The sequence below is a fragment of the Notechis scutatus genome, chromosome 1 (genome assembly GCF_049901735.1).
Source record: "Notechis scutatus isolate UNSWTSFEM ecotype Mainland chromosome 1, rNotScu1.2, whole genome shotgun sequence".
Classification (NCBI taxonomy): Eukaryota; Metazoa; Chordata; class Lepidosauria; order Squamata; family Elapidae; genus Notechis; species Notechis scutatus.
Window position 1 is genome coordinate 229,208,321 of NC_142009.1, and position 21,697 is coordinate 229,230,017.

The 21,697-nt window shown below is 40.1% G+C and overlaps 1 protein-coding gene across 1 annotated transcript in view; it reads left to right on the top strand.

The window, feature by feature from the left end:
* ZDHHC5 (zDHHC palmitoyltransferase 5) overlaps nucleotides 1-21,697 on the top strand; it is a 75,713-nt gene that overhangs the window by 43,120 nt on the left and 10,896 nt on the right. The window contains exons 3-7 of the mRNA XM_026683790.2: nucleotides 14,452-14,573; nucleotides 15,827-15,984; nucleotides 18,565-18,737; nucleotides 18,924-19,026; nucleotides 19,098-19,189. Coding sequence (XP_026539575.1) covers nucleotides 14,452-14,573; nucleotides 15,827-15,984; nucleotides 18,565-18,737; nucleotides 18,924-19,026; nucleotides 19,098-19,189 — 648 coding nt within the window. The remainder of the gene's footprint in view (nucleotides 1-14,451; nucleotides 14,574-15,826; nucleotides 15,985-18,564; nucleotides 18,738-18,923; nucleotides 19,027-19,097; nucleotides 19,190-21,697) is intronic.

The window sequence follows — 21,697 nt, forward strand, 5'->3', positions numbered from 1 at the left end:
ATTTGGCCCATAACAGTTAGATGCAAAGTTAAAACAAACAAACAAACTAAAGGGTTGTCTCAAAGGTGCTTTTTTCAGTTGCCTTTTCAAAAAAAGCACCTTTGGGACAGCCATGACCTGGATGACTGAGTATCTCCATAGAAACTAAAGGGTTAGTGTCATATCATTTTGTAGCATTTTACTATGCTGTTGTATAGAACTTAACATCCAAGTAGTCCTTGATTTACAACCATAATTGAACCCAGAAGTACAGTCATAAATCATGGCAGTTTTTATGTGGGTCACCGTGTGATTGTGCCTGATTTTATGACCATTTTTGCAGTGGCAAAGCAAACATTGTGATTGTTAAATAAATGCTGCAGTCATTAAGCAAATCCATTGTATCCAATGGGCACTTTTTGACGGAAATCAGAAGTAGACACCAGTTCTGGCAAAAAAGCATCATAAAACGCAATCACGTTACTGTGTGATATGACAGTTATAAATGCAGGCTGGCTGCACAGCTCCCAAAATATGATCACATGACCATAAGAGGTCATGGCCATGGGAACTGGCTTGTAAGTAGCCCCGTGGAGTTCCCTCATAACTTTAAATAGTTGCTTAGCAATCAGTTGAAAGTCCATGACTCTCTGTATTGATAAATACTTATTCTGAGCAAAGGGAGCAAGTGGACTGATAGTTTCAAACTGATAAATAAGGTTTCTTACTGATTCCCAGTCCATCCTCCATTGCTTATAAAAAGTCAATTGAAATAGTTGCAAGTAAAGGACCACATTTTTATTTTCTGTATTGTTCCCTGCAGTTTTACAGTTGGAAATATTTTATGTAATTCCCCTCCCCCTAACCTGTTAGAAGAATCTGGAAGAATTTATTTTACCAGAGGAAACTGAGTACATATAATATGATTTCTATTGGTATAATTTCTGTTTGATGAACAGAACAGTAGCAATATGGCAATATGATATTGTTTGGTATGATTAATTTAGAAAAAAATATGGTACAGTGAAAAAGCTGCATAAAAGGGAAGTTAGGGAATTTAGAGTAGCATAAATGAACTACCAATTAAATATTTCCATATATTTTAAGTGGCAATAGAAGCTACAAAATATTCCAAACAATGAAAGAAGCTTTTTAAAAGTACAATTTTGTTGCCAAAAAAATACCATATTATAAAAAATTAATAAAGGGGAAGCCGGTTTAAATTTGTAGGAAAGAAAATGCTAATATTAGCATAGACTAGATAGTTCAATCAGTCAGTCATTTATTATAAATGTCCTGTCTTTTTTTTTTTTTTTTAAAAACAAGTTTTATTAAAAGTTTCAACAACAAACAAATCATTACATATTGAATCTTTCCCTGTTTTTCTACAATAATTTCCCCAATATTCTCATAAAACACAAACAAACACAAACAAACATAAAAAAAATCTTTTAGTAAAGTACCTTGGCCCCAGTTACCTCTCTTTGCATGGGCTAAAATAATAACACATATCACTCTTCACATTTCTATCTTATTTAATCCATCTTAATTAAATCATTAAATTTGTATCTTTTGCCCATTCATTTATCCCTCTATCTCTTCTTATAATAAAAGAAAAAAATTTCTCCTGAAATCACTAATCAGAGTATGATGCCTTTCTATCCTCCCCTAAGTTAGTAAAATTAACATTCAACATAACAAATACCCAATTTGGTTCTGCTTGGTACATTCTATCCACCAAAAATGTTTAAATACATTGTATCCTCCTTTCCTTCGATATTTTATTACATTTTAAAAATCAATCATTAATAAAAACTTCAACATTTTAATTTCTTATTAAATCTTAAAGCATTCTAATTTACTATTTCAAATATAAATATTACAATACCATCTTCTGTACCTTAGCAGAATCTTTCTTACAGAAAATTATATTTCATCCTTTATCTCTAAAAAAAATCCCTCTTCTCCCATCCAATTTTAAAGCTTTGAGGCTTTTCTCCGCCTTTCCCCTTTCTTTCTTCCCCCACCAAATCTTCCTACCCCCTTCTTCTTCTAACCTCTGCCTTGCTGGGATCCCTTCTCTGTTGCATTCCCTTTTTCTCTTGTTTGTTATCATTATATTTACTTTGCATCATATTTTTCTCTTTCTCAAATGTTTTTTTAGATCTTAAGTCCTTCATTTTCCTTGCTCTCTTCCTTCCTTCTTCCTTAGATAAGTTTTGGGATTCAATGAAGATGGCGTCTTCGTCTCTTCCTTGTTGTTCTTCTTCCATTTCCATCTGTTCCATTGTCTGTTGGTAATTGACCAGCGCCATTTCTAGAAATAGAAAAGCTTTTTCCATGCCATCTTTGCAGATTGCTTTTGTTTGCTCATATTCATCCCTCAGGTCTTCAAAAAGGAAAGCCATTATAAATAAGTCTTTTCTTTTCTTTATTCCTCTTTCTTCTTACACCAACCAAATATTCCGAGAGAAAGGCAAAACAATCCCAAAATCCACAATCCTCAATAAATCCAAGCAAGCCAAAATTCCCCTTCCTCTTCCAGGGGTGGTATCAAACAAATAAAAAAAGAATCCAAGTCTATATTTTAAAGCCTTATTAAGATTGTATTTCTGTCCTCAAGTCTTCAAGGCATCTCCTCCAACAAGATCCAAATTTATATATTTTCTTTATCCTCTCCCTTCCGGCTTAATTCCGTCGGGAGGAGAGTAAACTTTCCTTCAGCACCTCAAAACAGCCGCTTTTTTTCTCTTGTGGAAGAAATCATCAGAAAACCATCTTTTCCAGGAATTAAATTAAATAAATCTCAAAGCCCTGGGTCGACCAAGAAGAACTTTTACTTTCAATAACTTTCTCTTCTTCCTCCTGCGCATACTTGCCCGGCTGTCAACTTCTTTGTGGCGGCCATTACGGACCGCCGCTGCACCGTCCTGGTAACAGGGGGTTCTGCCGGCCAGGGAGGGGGTCTGCAACACCCCAAACCCTTCCTCCGGATCCCCTTACCTTCAGCTACCCCTGCAGGGCAGCCTTGCTCCGCACCCGTCCGGTCGGAGCCCCAAAACGGCTAGCGCGGCAGGGATCGCGCAGCTTCGCGAATCCCTACCGCTCGAAGCCGACAAACCGGAAAAACTCTCATAAATGTCCTGTCTTAAATCATTCAGATTCACCCTTGAGCTGGATGCCCGCTACACTAGTTCTATGCCTCAATGTAATATTATCCAAGATTAGTTTGAAAATGTTGATTCTGAAAAAATGGACAGGGTCCACGTGCCACCTACAGTCTGGATCTTGGTCTTTCTAGTTGGTGAAAGCGAGATAACGGGATTGGGTCAAACCAGGATTTAATGCATTTGGGGGGGGGGGGTAGCTGCCTCCAACCCTGGAAGCGGCAATAGTGTGCTTCTTCCTTTAAAAAAGCCATTGCTTAGCCCAGCAATGTTACAGAACTATTGTTCAATCTCAAATATTTTTATTTTTAGGGAAGGTTGTTTTAGAAGGTGGTACATTCTGGACCAGTTATATCTTATGACTAGTTTTCAAACTCAACCCCACGTAAAGCACATTCAACTATAACATCTTTAATTGTTAAAAGTACTGGTATATTAAGATATAACCCCAGTTGAAATCATTAGATTTATTCATAGTGCAGGGAGGGCTGTATGCATTTTTCTTTATAGATGATTGTGGTAGAAAAGCTGAGAATCCCTGGTTTGGAGTCCGAAATGGAGATTTGACATAAAATGTTTGCACTGATTCAAAGAGAATAGGCAAGATTCTGAATATGGCAGTTTTACATTAAACAAAAGCCCTTAGCAAACTCAGGAATCAGACATGGTTGTGACATCAGTTAAGGCCTTAACTGGTCATGAAAGCCTTATTTATGATCATTCCCAGCTTGTGTCACTACTTATTTGGAATACTATAACGCACTCTGCATGTTGCTGCATGTGAAGATCACACAAAAACCTCAAATGGTTCAGAATACAGTAGCACAATAACAACAGCTGCCACTAAGCATCCTCATGTAACATCTTTGCTTTAGGAGCTGTACTGGTTACCAGTTATTTTCATATGGAATTCAAGATACTGCCTACCACATATACCGTAAAGCCCTACATTGCTTGGGGCCTGAATATTTTTTGGATTTCAGACTTCCATTGATTTCTTTTCATTCATAAGATCAGGAAGAATAGACTCTAATCAGAACCCTTCTTTCAGTGAATGTGATTTGTAGGAATCCTGGAGACAAGCCTTCTCAGACATCCCTCCTCCCCCTTTGGAATAACTTCCAATTTGAGATTAGAATAGCTTTGACTTATTAATATTCTATAACGCTATCAAGACAATGTGTATCTGTTGTAAAAGGGGCCAGCAGTATGTTAGGTTTTAACAAGAAGTGGTATAGTAAAAAGTGATGCCAACACCTTAATGGCCTTATGTACAGTAAATCATTGATGAAACTGCATCTGGAATAATGTATGATTGCAGTACTTCAGAAACAGATGTAATAAAGCTAGGGAAAGTTCAGAGGAAGGCAACTAAAATAGACAAAGGGCTGGAACAGTTTCCTTGTGAGGAAAGGTTGTGATACTTGAGGCTTTTTAGTCTAGAAAGGAGGGAAATGAGAGGGGTTGTGATTGAGATGTGCAAAATCATGCAACGTGTGGATAAAATAGACGAGAAACTTTTTCCCTTTCCTAAAATACTAGAAATAAGGATCATTCAATACTGGAAGAATCAGTATAGGCAAAGGAATTTTTTTTTACATCATGTATAATTAAACTTTGGAATTTGCTTCCACAAAATGTGCTGGCTACCAGCTTGACTAGCTTCAAGAAAAGATTGCATCAATTCACAGATGTCACAGGAATCAATGCTACTGGTCTTGATGGCAATGTAGCTGCCTGTGAAGGCCATCTTCTGGGAAACTAGCAAGCTTCCTGAACAGATAACAGATAATCAGAGTTGGAAGGGACCTTGTAGGTTATCTAGTCCAACCCCTCTGCCCAAGCGGGAGACCCTACACCATTTCTGACAGATGGCAGTCCAATCTCTTCTTGAAAGTCTCAACTGATGGCGCTCCCACAACTTCTGAGGGCAAGCTGTTCCATTGGTTGATTGTTCTCACTGTCAGAAAGTTTCTCCTTATTTCCAGGTTAAATCTCTCCTTGTTCAGTCTCCATCCATTATTCCTTGTCTGGCCTAAGGCGCTTTAGAAAATAGCTTGACCCCTTTCCACCCTGTGGCAGCCCCTCAAATATTGGACTACCACTATCATGTCTCCCCTGGTCCTTCTCTTTACTAGACTAGCCAAGCCCAGTTCCTGCAACCGTTCATTGTTTGTTTTAGCCTCCAGTCCCCTAATCATCCTGGTTGCTCTTCTCTGTACTTTTTCTAGAGTCTCAACATCTTTTTTATAATGTGGTGAACAAAACTGGATGCAGTACTCTAGGTGTGGTCTTACTAAGGCTTTATAGAGTGGTATTAGTTACCTCCCTTGATCTTGATTGTATCCCTCTGTGAATACAACTTAGGATTGCATTAGCTTTTTTGACTGCTGCTACACACTGCTGGCTCATATTTAGCTGGTTGTCCACTAAGACTCCAAGATCCCTCTCACAGTTACTGCTATTGAGCCTGGTTTCACCCAGTCTATATGTGTACTTTTGGTTTTTCTTGCCTAAGTGTAGGACTTTACTTTTCTCTAGATTGGATTTCATTTTGTTAGATACGGCCCAGTGTTCTAGTCTGTCAAGATCCATCTGGATCTTGAGCCTATCTTCTTGGGTGTTAGCTATTCCTGCCAGTTTAGTATCATCTGCAAATTTGGTAAGTTCCCCTTCTATTCCCTCATCTAAGTCGTTAATGAAGATATTGAAGAGTACTGGGCCTAAGACGGAACCTTGTGGCACCCCACTGCTTACTTCCCTCTATGTAGACTTAGACCCATTAAGGACTACTCGTTGAGTACGGTTTGCCAGCCAGTTGCGAGTCCATCTAGTGATGGTGCTATCTATTCCACTTTTTTCTAGCTTACTAGGAAGTAGGTTGTGGTCTACTTTATCGAATGCCTTGCTGAAATCTAAATATATTGTGCAGTTGGTTTTCTCTTGTGAGAACAGACTTGTGGACTAAATGGGCCAGAGGTTTGATTCAACAGAGTCCTGCTTGTGTCCTTATGTTCTTAAGACCTGGATGTTTCAAAGGGGTTGTGGTGACAACTTGTGAGGTTGGAGGCCTTCTGCTGTAGAATGTGTGATGATTGTTTATCCCTTTGGTGCAAAACTTATTATAATTGATTGTTTTAATATCCAGTATTGATTTTCATTCCTCTTAACTGGGAAAAAATTTTTAAGTTACCCTCAGTCTTCATGGTGCTATCTCAGTGCTACCAAATTAATGTAAATACACAGACGTGTCTCTTCTATCCTTAAAATCTTATTTTGTCTGTAACTTCTTAAAGAATAGAAGCTCATGACATTTACTCCTTGTACACTTCAAAATTGACTTTGGATCTGTCCATGTCTTTGATACTGGCTTGGAAGTTGAATTTGTTTTTGTTTTGGTGCTATACCAGTTTTTTAAAACCAAACAAAATTAGATTTTCTTTTCAATACTGGGGCTGCTAAGCTATTTTTCAATTGACTCTGCTCTTGTTTCATCATGCCTTCCAATTCTTGAGCAAAGTAAGCTCTTATTCAGTGCCTTCTGCAAGCTAACTGTCCTAGCAAAGGACTTCAAAAAAACCTTAGTAATGAAACTTGATTTTCTTGCTTATATAAGTAGTGTTGTAATCCTATCACATTTCTTCTAGTCTGTTCCACAATTTACAAATTCAACTGTTCAGCATGATTTTCCATATTTTATTTACACACACACACACACACCAGTAGTGGGATTAAAAAAAAATCCTACTGGTTCAGTAGGCGTGGCTTGGTGGGTGTGGTGTGGCTTGGTGGGCATGGCAGGGGAAGGATACTGCAAAATCCCCATTCACTCCCCACCCCGTTAACCTGCTTTCCAGCTCCGTTCTCCTGTGCAGGGCAACAAAAGAAGACCCAGCCGATCATCTGGGACTCGGGAGGCAGAGAATAGATGGGGGCGGGGCCAGTCAGAGGTGGTATTTGCCGATTCTCCGAACTACTCAAAATTTCTGCTACCGGTTCTCCAGAACTGGTCAGAATCTGCTGAATACCATCTCTCTCTCTCTCTCTCTCTCTCTCTCTCTCTCTCTCTCTCTCTCTCTCTCTCTCTCTCTCACACACACACACACACACACACACACACACACACCTCACATAAAGACATTTCTTTCACTTAGTCTCTGGGCCCAAGTAACCAGACTGGACTCCTTTTCCTTTGCCCATTCCTTGAGCCACATAAAGGCCTTATACTGCAGCCTATAACTATGTTTATAACTATTTTGAAAAGCTGCAAAATGGTGCCAAGTATTCTTTCAGCAGCATTGCTAGCAGACTTTTATTAAAAGAAATGTTATCTTCACCACTTTCCTCATTACAGTTGTTTTTTTTTCTTTTTACAAATGGTCAGACATACACTACAACACAGGTTGAAAAACTGAAGCAGTGCACAATAAGTGATTTCGTATTTTCATCTATGATGGAGAATAAGTAATATTTTTTAGTAGCTGTGGCTGCCAGCTCAACCCATCTTATTGGTCAGCTGGAAAGAAAACTGGCTGATTAGCTGTTCCCTCACTGTTTCACAGTTTCAAGAACAGCAGAATTGAAACAATTGAAGGTCAGCTTCAAACTGGTTTGTGTGGGATTTGGGTGTGGAAATAAAGGGGAAATTGTGCTGTGTAAATGCTGTCATGGAAAAAGAGAACATTTAAGAGGATAAAAAGAACCTGAAAATAAAGTGGAGGGCAATACAACTACACTAGAATTGTTCTTGTGTGCTTCCAGGGATGTGCACTAACCAAGATGCTTAATATCATGTCTGGGTATTTCTAAAATTTCTAGAGACTTTTATGACGCAGTGTGAAAACTCAATAGATTAATTAACCCAAATCAACCTTCCATCATTTATTGAACACCAAATGATCCCCAGAAATTTACTGCCCCCCATTTGCCCCTCAGATATTTATCAACCCTTTGAATAGTCATATCAACTTTTGGGAGACCCTGCTGTAAGATCATACACCATTCTTGTAATTATTATATGAAATTGGTGCTTCTAAAGACATATTTACCATCTCTTACTAATTATTGAACATGTCTACTATCTCTTAATTTTCCAGCATATGAAAATATTAGTGACATTTCTTCCGTGATCCAGGGCAGCTTGATCCTTTCCCTCCAGTTGTTCCACCATAACATTTTTACTATTACTTTGTAACTCAAGTCAATCCTAAAGGGCTCTCAATGGTTCACAGATATTCTGCAGACACTCTCCAGAAAATATATCTTTTAACTTGCTTGTAGATAGTTAAAATGGGAATTAATCTGATTTCCACTGAGAATTAATTCGAAAGGACCAGCACTACCACTGAGAAGGAGCACCTCCAGGCCCCACCACTGAAACCAAACTTCTATAAACGTTCACTAGTTTATATGAAGGGTAATAAAATAGCTATTGAGTTCAGGTTGCCTGAAAATATCTTTAACCCTTTGCTAGGATTGATCAGGTTGTATTTAATATTATTGTTTACTGTCTTATAACAAGGCAGCATTAAAAAAAATGGTACTTGGCCTATTATCTCAGCTTTTCTTCATTTGATGCTAAGATGTCATTACAATTTTATTATATGGGCTTGAGAACGAGACTAATGCATAGAATTAAGTGTAGAACTATTTTGAGTTATAATTCCTGTAATTTTCTAGGTAATCATTTAAAATTTATCCTAAGCCTTGTCCAGGGGTGGGATGCTAACGGTTCTGCCCAGTTCTATAGAGCCGGTAGCTCTGAAGAGCAGCAGCCACAGAACCAGTTCTGTGTTTGCTGCTGTTTGGCCCACCCACCCACCCGGGCTCTTACCTGTCCTTTATTTCCTGCTTTTTCAACCTCAGCTGCTTTGCACGGCACAGCTGAGGTTGAAAAAGCAGGGGGAAAGAGGCTTTTCAAACGCTGCACACCCGCGCGCAGCGCTGCTCAGCTTTCCAAGCGGCACAGCTGATGTTGTTTTTTTACACACACGTGCGCAAAATGTAGTCACCGAACCGGTAGTAACTGGTCTTGTCCATGTTCTGTGGTGAAGCTCTGATCCCAAAGAGGTCTAGTCCCTGTTATGATGCCACTGATTAACATTATTAGATATTTGAGTCTTTGTTGTTATTTGTTTATACTTGCTTGATATTTTGTACTCACTCTTACATTGGACCAGTTAAATTAGAATAATAGCCTGCAGACCCTTATTTCGTATTGTTAAACCCAATTTATTATGCACTGGAAGGCTTATAAAATTATATTATTTTCATCCTTTCACTATAGAAGGTAGTAGTTATGTGCAACTATTCAGTGTAGAATCATTTGTATTTTAGCTTCAAAAGCAGGTAGGTATTTTTTATATTCAGTTATGGGGAAGCAATGTTGAACTGAATTATTAATGATAAATCTGAAGTCTCTGCCCATGATAAAATTTCATACTTCATTATATCTACATTCAGGTAAGCTGTCTTGGATCCTAAGGCTATTTATTCCCTTATTTCATTAAAGCATAGAGAGGTTTTTTTTCTGTTCCATTAAAAATTAAAATGAGTTTACTCTAATATAGTTTTATCTCTGTTCCATTAATATCTTCAGTACATTAGTAAACATTTAAGGATTATCTAGCTTGATTCTAAGAGTTGCTGTGCTTCCCTTCCAGTCATTAGCTTTAGTTTAACATATTCTTGTTCTCCCTATCCATCTAGTCAGACTAGCTTGTCTTGTTTTCCTTTCTTGCTAAGTCCTCTTCTTTGACAAAGCAAGTTGCAGTTGCTTTTAGAAAGTTCAAGATATCCAGCAAAGTATTTTGACTAGGTGCCCAACTTATTCTTTACATTTAAAAAGTCAGTAGTGATTACAATGTCACAGAACTGAGTAAGTTGAGGAAAAACATAGTCCTCACTTACCAACCACTCATTCTGCAACCATTCGAAGTTAAATAGTGCTGAACAAATAGTAGTTTTCAAACAGTCCTTGAAGTTAAAGACGTTTCAGAGCCTTGTGATAAAAATGTGGGTGCTTGCCCCCCCCTCACCTGCATTTACAGCTACATCATGTGCTTTAACTCCCCTCCCACCAGTCTATCTTTCGCCCCATCTCTGCCTTTTTGACTACCCTGCATTCCACTGAAATCCATCCCTACTGCCCAACTTGACTGGAGAAGGAAAAATGTGTGCTAACGCTAATCTTATCGGTCCATTAAGAATTCAAGAATATGTTATGGTACATTAACATAATACAGATTAAAGAAGAAATTGAAAAGAGACAAACAAAGAAAAAAAGAAAAAATGAAGAATGACTTCTTTAAAGATTGATTTCCATTTTGTGTCCCTTCAGTCAGAATCAGACACCGTTCTGCAATGAAAACCACTATCAAATAATAGAATAATCTGATCATCTTCTTGCTTTCATTATTCCTCAGCATGCAGTATAATTCCCTGATTTCTAATTCACATTTCTATGGACTGGTATTTTTCTTTTTTAACCTGATTTTCAATTCCACCATTTTGAAAAGGTACTTCCACTCCTGAGACATGGAGGAAAAAGAGACAGAAAGAAAATGGAGCTTGTCTTCAGCTCAAGCTAAACTTCATTTGTTTGGTTCTCAGCCTTCGGTTTTTCTGAGGCTCAATTGTCTCTGGCCACTACCTAGATTGACAGATCAGCTAATTTTTGCTCAATGGTCAGTGTCTGAACTTCTTGGAATGGGATTTATCTTATTCACTACAATTGCTAATGCTATATAATTGGAATACAGCCCCTTTTGAAATGATCTGTAATCTTCATCCGATCTTCCCCACTGAGAAATTAGCATAGCGGGTATGTATATAAGATGTGGTCTGTTCTCTTAGAAGCATTCCTGAGATGGAACTCTCTGTGAAGGTCAGATTGGTTGGTTCCAGTGGTGGTATTCTTACCAGTTTGGCCCGGTTCTGCCGAGCCGGTAGCACTGATGAGCAGCAGAGTCTGAACTGGTTCTCTCTGCCGTTCTGGTGTTGGGCCCACCCGCCCGGGCTCCCATACTCACCTTTATTCCCTACTTTTGAAATGCAGCTGCTTTGCGTGGCACAGAAGAGTGCTGCACGGTGGCTGCTGAAGCGACAGGGAGAGTGTAGGCTTGCAGGAGGTGAGTTGGAACGCCTCTGCACCTGCACAAACGCCTCTGTGCCTGCGCATTTGGCGCACGTGTGCAAAGCGCACCCACCAAGCCACACCCGCCAAACCGATGTTAAAAATCTTTGAATCCCACCACTGATTGGTTCAACATTTATTGTGTTCTAGACTTGCAGGGAAAAGTACACTGTTAGAAAAAAAAATGAGCTGACTCGTCAATACAAATAGGGGGGCTGAGTTAATCAGTTATGGAAGAAGGGTTTTTATTTAAAAGGAGGCAAATATTGATGGCTAGCTGAAAAAGCTAGGTAAGAAAGGAAACCCCAACCTGCAGAAATCCATGAAGAAGAATAGGGAATTATAGAACAGGTAAGGGATGAGTGAAGGGATAGTGACTGAAATAAACCTCTTTGGAAATCATGTTTTTCCCTTTCTTTTGCAGCTTTTATTATAAACCTTGTTCTAATTTCATACCTAATTAGCACATTTATTTTGTGGGAAGCTTTTAGACCAGAAGTTTCCAAACTTGGCAACTTTAAGACTTGTGGACTTCAATTCCCAGAGTTCCTCAGCCAGATATGGCCAGGGTCTTAAAGCTGCCAAGTTTGAGGACCCCTGTTTGAGGACTATCCCCTTCCTGATGTAAAGGTTGCTATTTTCCTTCTCCCAAGTAAACCAAGACAGAAAGGGATTTCTCTGGGGAAAAAATGACTGGTGGAACTATTATCAAAGTGGCTCTTCCCAGGAAAGGAGACAGTAGGGTATAATACTTTTATTATTGTTTGGAGCCCAATCTGTGACATCCACGGTGCACATTCCTCTGTAGAAATTTATTGTCAGTGGCAATAAATTAAAAAAAAGATATTCCCTCTTTTGAGCTGAATATAATGGCAACATTATTGAGGAGCTTTTTTGTCAGTTGGAATAGAGAATTATTTCATTCTGTTAAGCTCATCACTGAATGAATACTAGGTTTAGCAATCTGGATATAAAGAAATATCTCAGTAGGTAATGTATTTCTGCATGAGATCTTCTAATGACTAAAGAATCTGAATCTAAATGGGAAATTGTTACTTTATAATATTATGAAATATTATGAAAAGATAGGTTTTAATACTAAGAAGAGAACATCTCGGGGAAGTTGGGTGATTTTTTTATTTTTATTTTTTTCAGATTTTGTTGTACTTTATTAATTTGATTCTTTTTGTTAGTTTTTTATTTTATTTTTAAATATGGTTTTACATTCTGTAAGCTGCCTTGAGACACCATGGGCGAATAGGCGGCAATATAAATTCAATAAATAAATTTGTAGCTCAGGCTTGAACTGAAGAGTCCTTGGTGGTCTCTATGCTTGGTTGTTGTTTTTTGCAAACATTTTGTTACCCAGGTAAGTAACATCTTCAGTGCTAAAAGTGGCTGTTGTTTATTGCTTGATTGTTTGTCTGAGTTGGTAGTCCCTTGATTGGGGATTTGGTTACTTCTTGATAGTTGGTCTGCTATTAATTTTGGTGTTAATCCCTGCTTATCTGAGTGTTCCTTGCTGGTGAGGTGTTTTTGATCTTTTGTTTCCTTTTTAGCTTTTTGATTGTCATTTTTGATTGATATGTAAATGTTGCTTATTTCCATGTGCCTGCTGATAGCTGATTTGTCTCAGTGCCAGGCTTCCAGGAATTCTCTAGCATTTGGGGGTGAAGGGGCTTAGCTTGGTCTAGGATGCTCATATTTCCTAGTTGAAACTTAAGCTTAAGATTGTCCGTGTGTTGTGCAGTTAAGGAGTTTTCATCATGTCTTCTGACTACTAGCTGGTGTGGATGGATGCACTCTGCTAGTGTCATGCCCCTGGTGGAGACGGACTCTGAGGAAGAGGAGGAACAGCCAACAGGGAGTGGGAGTGTGGCTCCACAGGTGGTGGAGGAGGCTGGGAAGGGCAGAAGCCAGCTGATCAATCAGAGGAGGATCCAGGCCCATCCCCTATCCATCCTAGGGTACGCAGGGAGGAGAGGATCAGGGAAAAGCGAGGTCTACTCAGGAGGAGATTACCATGATCCTCCTCGTGGCTTGCAGCTGGGAGCTATGTATATAAGTTTGTAACTGCGTAGTCAGAATTGCTGGAGTCAAAATTTAGTGTTTCCTTTGAAAGAGGTTTATCTTTGTTGGTGTTCTTCCCATGGACTCTTCCCGTTATCTTCCTGGAATGTATGATTAATTATCTTGGCTTGCTTCGGAACTCTCGTCAATGCGGTTTGTTTTGGTTTCCTTTTACCTCTTTATTTACTTTTGTGACTTTAAACTATGCCTAATAAAACAGTGAAGTTAAGTTGAAGGCTTTACCGGACTTTAATGTATGTTTTGGGTGTGGGGTTATTTTGAGAGACTACGGGTCATCACAGCTAGTCTTCTGCCCGTCAGTCCTACATAGTGGCTATATTAGAGTCCTTACACGGTAGATTGTAGATGATTCCTGTTTTTCTGGGCTACAGGATGTTTTGATTTACCGGTACTTAAGATATTTTGGAGGCCTTTAGTTAGTTGGTGTGTTACTATGATGGCCATGTGGTTGCAATAGTTTGTTGGTTGTTTCTTATATGTTTTGATGTATAGCAAAGTTATCTTTTTTCAAAGCTTGTGTTGGTTGTGCTGTAGTGGGTTGAGTGGTTAGGCACTTTTTGATAAATTTGCATGGGTGGTATCCATTTTGTTGCAAGATGTTGTATAAGTGTTCTGTTTCCTTTTCCTGATGTTCAGGGTTGGTGCATTGTGTCTGTAACAATCTAAATAGTGTTCTTGCACAGCTTCTCTTGTGGGAAAAGAGATTATTGTTCTACATAGTGGATGCAATATACACCCAATATACATGTTGAAGGAGTATCACCTTGAAATTGTCTACTCTGGTACAGTAGGTCTACTATAAATTTGAAGGTGCACTTGTGAGTTAGGTTAGCTACAAATTGTCCAGTGAGGTTAGAAAATCATCTTCTGTTTCAGATTAAATGTTATATATTTAGGTAATTTTGTTAATTGAGTATAATAATACTTTCTCTCTGCTAATTGGTTCCATGAGCTTCTGAACAAATTTGCAATGACAAACTGCAAATATATAGTTATTAAGGAAAATGTTTGAATATCAAATGCAATTAATAAAGTTGAGAGAGTAATGGTTTTTGTTTTGGACTGCTTTTTCTTGTACAGGTGTCCAGAACTCAGCATTTACATCTCCCCAATCATACCCATTTACAATGCTGTGGTCTTCCTTTTTGTGCTGGCCAACTTCAGTATGGCCACTTTCATGGATCCTGGCATATTCCCCAGAGGTAAGCATTGTTCCGGTTTCTTGCAAATCATAAATCTAAGAATGGGGATTTTAACTATGGTTATTTCATTTTTTTCATCTGTCAGGCATTTTCTTTTTTACATTTGTATAAGATTTTTTTTATCACAATACAGGTAGTCTTCAACTTACAACCATTCATTTAGCGATTGTTAGAAGTTATAACAGCACTGAAAAAAGTGACTTACAACTGTTCCTCAGATTTATGGTTGTTGTGGCGTTCCCCACAGTCACATGATCAAAATGTGGGTGTTGGCAGCTGGCATGCATTTGTGATGGTTGCAGTGTCCCAGGGTCACATGATCACCACTTATGACCTTCCCAGCTGATTTCTGACAAGCAAAGTCAGTGGGGGCAAGCTGGATTTGCTTAATGACCACACAATTTACTTTACAATTGCCATCATTCACTTAACATATGTGACATACAATTGGGTGCAGTTAACCTAATAAATGCCTTGCTTAACAATGGAAATTCTGTTCCATCATAAGTGGATCACTACCTGTAAAAATGCAAATCTTTGCCTTTCTAATATAGCTCTAAGAATGAATATTGAGAATTTTAAATACTTGGTCAGTTTTAACAGTGAACACATGGCATTGCTCTTTTCCTTTATTGCCCGGTTCCTTTTGCCAGGGAGTCTGACTTACGGGCTAGGTTATTGGTGCATTGCTTACATTATATAATTCAGGTTGTTTTGACTGCTTCAGTCAACAGCCTATAAAATTAGTCTTTGATGTATGACCACAAGGGAGCCCAACATTTCCATTGCTAAGTAAGGCAGTTTTGAAGTAAGTTGTACATTTTACAACCTTTTTGCCACAGTTGATTAATGAATCATGCATTCCTTAAGCAAATCTGGCTTCTGCCATTGACTTTGCTTGTTAGAAGCTGGCTGGGAAGGTTGCAAACCTTGGTCACATGACCCCGGGAGACTGCGGAGTCATAACTACATGCCAGTTGCCCAAATTTTGATCATGTGGCCATGGTCATAAGTGTGAGAAGCAGTCATAAGTCACTTTTTCAGTGCTGATGTAACTTCAAATGGTCACTAAACAAACAGTTATAAATAGAGGACTACCTATAATAAATTTTGGTTTCCACATTCTGAAAAAAATCTCTCTTGCCATCAGTTATATATTTATCATTACAAATCTGGAAGGTGGAAAGATACTGATTCTCGTTTTGTTTTTTTCTTCCTCTCCTATTGCATTTGATGGTTTTCTTCTCATGTAGCTGAAGAAGATGAGGATAAGGAGGATGATTTCCGAGCTCCCCTATACAAAACTGTGGAAATAAAGGGTATTCAAGTGCGCATGAAATGGTGTGCAACATGCAGATTCTACCGGCCACCACGCTGCTCCCATTGTAGTGTCTGTGATAACTGTGTGGAGGTAAGAAGATAAAATGAGAAGAGAGCTCCACTAAAGAAATTGGAAATGGGATGGTGTTTGGCATTAATCTGGGCTGCTTTTCATCAATCCCAGAACTTGAGTATTGAGTGTCAGGTTTTATAATGTAATCTTGAGAAAGAAAAAGGGGAAGGAGAAGGGAATAAGAGCTTTCAGAAAGAATGGTGTTCCTTTTTTTAGTCACCTTTTTCCAGAAATGGGAATTTAAGGTGATGTGCATAAGCTTTTCAGATTCCTCCCACCCAGCGTTTGAATAGCCCCAGACCTGCTTAGCTTTAGTAGGATTGGAGTTTCACCTGTTTTCAGATTATACCTTATTCATAAGATACATACCCTGTTTCTCACAAAATAAGGCCGGGCCTTTTTTTTTTTTTTGAGCCCCGAAAAAATGGCTAGGATGTCTTTTTGGGGGTGAATTAATTTCTCTCCCACCCATCCCCCGGCGCACCAGCGCCGTCTCCAACAACAGCGTCTGAGTCACTCCCACTTTTCCCCCGTCCCCGTAACAACAGGAAAAAAAAAAACATTTTGAGGTACCTGGGAGCGCCGTGCGCTGCGTTTTGGTTTAATCCCGAGTGGCTGGGTGGGTGTGAGAAGAGCCGAGCGAGCGTCTCTGCTGCTGTTACCCTTGGTGCTCCAGCCTCGGGCTCTGCAAGTTTGCAAAAGTCCCGGTGCACAGTCCGTTCCTGCATTCCAAATGCCCAGGCTGAGCTGCAGCTGTCCCTCTCTTGCCATCGCCGTCTCCAATAACAGCGGCAGCAGCGGCGGGAACCGTGGAAGTTACAGAGGCGGCTCCCCCATCCAAGAAGCAGCTGAAACGCTTCCACGGTTCCCGCCGCTGCTGCCGCTGTTATTGGAGACGGCGCTGGTGAGAGAGGGACAGCTGCAGCTCGGCCTGGGCGCTTGGAATGCAGGAATGGGCTGCGCATCGGGACTTTTGCAAACTTGCAGAGCCCGAGGCTGGAGCACCAAGGGTAGCAGCAGCAGAGATGCTCGCTCGGCTCTTCTCACACCCACCCAGCTGCTCGGGATTAAACCAAAACGCAGCGCGCAGCGCTCCCAGGTACCTCAAAATGTTTTTTTCTTCCTGTTGTTACGGGTATGGAGGAAAAGCGGGAGCGACTCAGACGCTGTTGTTGGAGATGGCGCTGGCAAGAGAGGCGCCAGCACCGGTGGGAACCATGGAAGCTACGGAGGCCTGACAAGCGGCTGAAATGCTGCCGGACATCCACGCCGACGACGCCCGCCTGCTGACCCGGGTAAGGGAGGGGTAAGGGAGCCCTCTGTGTTCCACCATGGTTTTAGGAGCGGCTGATGGTGAGGCGTAGTTGCCCGCGGGGCACTCCTAATGGCAAGTTCCCCCCGCCTTCCCCCCCCCCCCAATTTCGCATGTTTTAAACTAGGCCTAAATTTGGGGGGAGGGGCTTAATTTCATTTTATGCCTAGAAAACATGCTGGGTCTTCCTATGGTGGGGGCGTATTGTTGGAGAAACACGGTATAACCAGTCATTGAATGTAGGTTTATTTTTCTTGTCTTCAGGCAATACCAATACATATAAGCCACCACATATTAATTATCCAAGCTCAACACCAAAGTTGTCAGATGCCACAAGATGCTCCTTCTAAGATCTTGGGACTACTAAAGATGGCATTGAGAATTTGTGAATGTTCAGAGGAGGGTTTAGACCGGCAGAGAAAAAAAAAAAAAAGGATTGTTTTAAAGGTGTATAGCAGGGTAACTCTGAAGATTGAAAGCATCTTGGAAGGAAAGCACTTCAGTTACAACAATCCATTTGCCAACGTGGTGGTGGTGGTGGTGGGGCTTGCCAAGGCACATTGGAAATACAGAGTTAGAGAATGGGTTGCCTCAGATATAAACCCCGGGAGACATTAATATTTTCACTGGCTAATATGGGGGTGGGAATGCAGTTCTTAAAACAGTGTCTGAAGGAAGTTATTCATCTGCCAAGGAGGGGAGCATTCCAATAGTCTGACAAAAAGTGGGGTTACTCTTCCCTGGTTGTTTCATCATAGTCAGTGTAGACAGAACATTGTTATGCTTCAGAATTTCACTTTGGAGCTGAAGCAAAGAAAAGTTATCTGAGATGAAAGAAACTATTTGAATCAGATTTTCTCTGCTGAACAATTAAACAGTAATGTTTGGGAACATGTTTAGTAACTTTGTTATTTCTGCTTGTGAAGCCTGGGAAATTGTCTAGATGTTACAAACTGTATACAGAGTGGTTGTAGAAGAATATATATCCTGACATTCTTTGTGTCAAAACTCATCTGTCTGTCTATACACACGTAACACGCACGAACACACAGAATACATGAAAAGAGAGGAAAGGCATTAAGGTCAATCAGATCAAAGGTCTACGAGTTCATTGTAGTTATACCATTCTTATGGGAGTTATGTTTTACATTCTATAATGAATGGAAATAAATACTTGATTTGTAGTCAGATGTGATGTAGTTTAGAATGGTTTCATTAATGTAAAACTATAGTCTGGCTTTATAGAGGGATTATTTTCCTAACCCATTTTTTTTTTCCTATGGAAGGAATTTGACCATCACTGTCCATGGGTGAACAACTGCATAGGAAGACGCAATTATCGCTACTTCTTCCTGTTCCTGCTCTCACTTACAGCTCACATCATGGGTGTGTTTGGTTTCGGTTTACTGTATGTCCTATATCAAGTGGAAGAACTCTCTGGAATCCGTATGGCTGTTACGTATCCTTTAATCTCCCTTCCGCCGCCACCCCCCACCCCCAAAAAAGGAGCTCTCCAGTAAAAATGAACCCTGGCAAGGAATTTTTTAGATCTCCTTAAGACAGTGCCACTTATCAGGTGGGAAATGAATCTCCAGATAAGAAATCAATTGTGATCCTTCAGGATTGTTCCTTGACTTTGCTGCAGTATGGCCGTGATGTGTGTGGCTGGTTTGTTCTTTATTCCTGTAGCTGGCCTTACAGGTTTCCATGTGGTACTAGTAGCCAGAGGTCGCACTACCAATGAACAAGTATGTATTTCCCATTTTGTTTTGTTGTTCATTTCACTGAATTTTGCCTAACCAGTTTTTGATCTTTGCAGGTTACAGGCAAGTTCCGAGGTGGGGTAAACCCATTTACCAATGGCTGCTGTAAGAATGTCAGTCGTGTTCTCTGCAGCTCTCCAGCTCCCAGGTAAATTCTGTTCCACCAAAGTAAGATGGAGAAGAGGAGAAATGAGGATGACTGTTTTCACTGTTAATGTGAAAAGTGAGCAGAAGTTTCTCACGGCTAACTGTCCCAAAAGTGCTTTTTCAAGGGGTAACTGGACTTTCTGGACCAGAAAATCCAGTTGCCTCTTGGAAAAGCACCTTTGGGACAACCATGACCTGGATGATCTCCATAGACATGGTTAATCCTATGAATGAACCAGCAAGGAGATGCTGGGTTGCAAAAAGCAATTGCTAACAATCATTTTAGTTCTTAATCATGGACTCTTAGAATAGGAAACCGTAGGATTCATCCCCTTGCTTGGTACAGGATGTATTAGAGTATCTCTGACCAGCCAGTCTTTTGTCTGAAGACTTCTGAAGAAGGACCCACCATTCCATGTGACAACGTGTTTCATTGGCTTATACCTTGTACAGGCAGAAAGTTCCCTCATGTTTGTCTAGCTTGAACCTCCTTCTTTGTAATTTAAACCTACAGGTAGTCCTTGAGTTAAAATGGCAATTGAGATTGGAATTTCTGTCACTTAAGTCATAAAGTGCAACATCATATTACCGCATTACACAGGGACAGCAATTTATTCAGTCTCTTGTTATCACAATTAAGCAACAGTTGTGGGTTCTTAAGCTATAACTTCATCACAACTTCTTGTTGGCTTCCAGCAACCAAAATTAGTGGGGAAGCTGGCAGGAAGTTGCAAGTCCCAGGTATCTTGTAAGCAAGCTGTCAGGCAGGTAAGTGGCTGCTGCCAGTTATGCAAGTGGCCACAAAGACACAATCTCAGGAAGGCTTGGGAAGAGTGTGCAAAGATGCACAAAGGACAGGGAAGTGTGGCACAAGCATAGTAAGGTTCACTGAGTATGTGTGGGTGGTTGGAAGACATAAGTGCAGAAGGGCTGGAAGAAGGTATATGGGTGCGAGAGTTACCCAATCAACTTTCAACCTTCTCTGCCCACTTCCCCATTGACATTGCTTATGGGAAACTAACAGGTAATGTTGCCATGTGCAATCACATAACCACAAGATGCTGTAAGCACCTGAATGCTAAACCCTGGGAACCACTGAACTTCAAGGACTGATCATAACCACCTCTCTTCAGTGCTATTGTAACTTCAAACCACTGCTGAACAAGTGGTTGTTAAACAAGGGCTATCTGCATTGGTTCTCCAGCTTGTGAGAGAACTCTGTGGCACAATGGTTAGAGTACAGTATTGCAAGGCACTTCTGCTGCAGCCAGCCGCCTACAATTTGGCAGTTCAAATCCCACCAAGCTCAAGGTTGACTCAGCCTTCCATCCTTCCAAGGTGGATAAAATGAGGACCCAAATTGTTGGGGGCAATATGCTGACTCTGTAAACTGCTTAGAGAGGGCTGTAAAGTACTATAAAGCGGTATATAAGTCTAAGTGCTATTGCTATTGTGGCAACAGAAGAAATCTGGCTTTCTTCTGTATGACGACCTTTCAGGTATTTGGAAACGGGAGTAACATTACATGTCCCCAACAACTGCCTTTTAATAATCCTAGTTCCTTTACTGTTATTCATAGAGCTTTGTTTTCCATATCCTTCACAATATGGATGGGAGAGAACAAACTTAATTTTGAATTTTAACAAGACAAAGTTACTGTTTCTCCCCTGGGGTGCTCAGGCAATACCAGCGGTATCTCTTACAGTTGAAAGAACTACTCCTGAAGGAACAGATCTGTGATTTCTGCCTGAAGAGTAGGTGAAAGCCATATGAGAGCATTTGGCTAGCTTTAGCTGGTGCAACAGTTGCAGCATTAACTGGAGCAAGAGGATCTTACTGCAGTGATTTACAACATTGTCACCACTCACCCAGATTACAACATGGGTTGCTTTTAAAGTTACCACTTGAAAGCTTCATTTAATTCAGTCTATTATCCAGTTCCTATTCCCTAATAGGAGCACAATGCACCTTTGCTTTGAGTGCTGTATTGGTTTTCTATTGGCTTCCATTCTATGTGGAATAGCATTTCCCTGATCTGATAAGGTGGTAACTCTGTCAAGGAAGGATATGAGATTAGTCCAGAATGTTCTGTTGTAACAAAGCCAAGGCTTTTGTTAATTATTAACCTGCTCCCATAACATGCTATTTGATCATCTGCTTGAGAAACTTGCCTAGTATGAGATGACAAATTTTGTTTTTTATTAAATTTATTTGCCATCTATTCTGCCATGAGGCTACTCTAGGTAGCTTACAATAATAAAAATGTAAACAGAAAAGAAGTAAAATAAAAGAACAATAAGTAAACCGTGACAAAGGAACAAAATGAGAATAATACATCAATATGGTAAGCAAAACAATGGTTGGTAGAGAGCAGGAGGGTGGAGTCTGCCATCAATCTAGCAGCTCCCTCCAGCCTGGAATACCCCCATCTGGTCCCCAAGGCAGCAGGCAGAGCTACAATTGACAGGTTTGTCGTTTTGTGAGTCTGTCTCCTTCCTCTTTTTTGAAA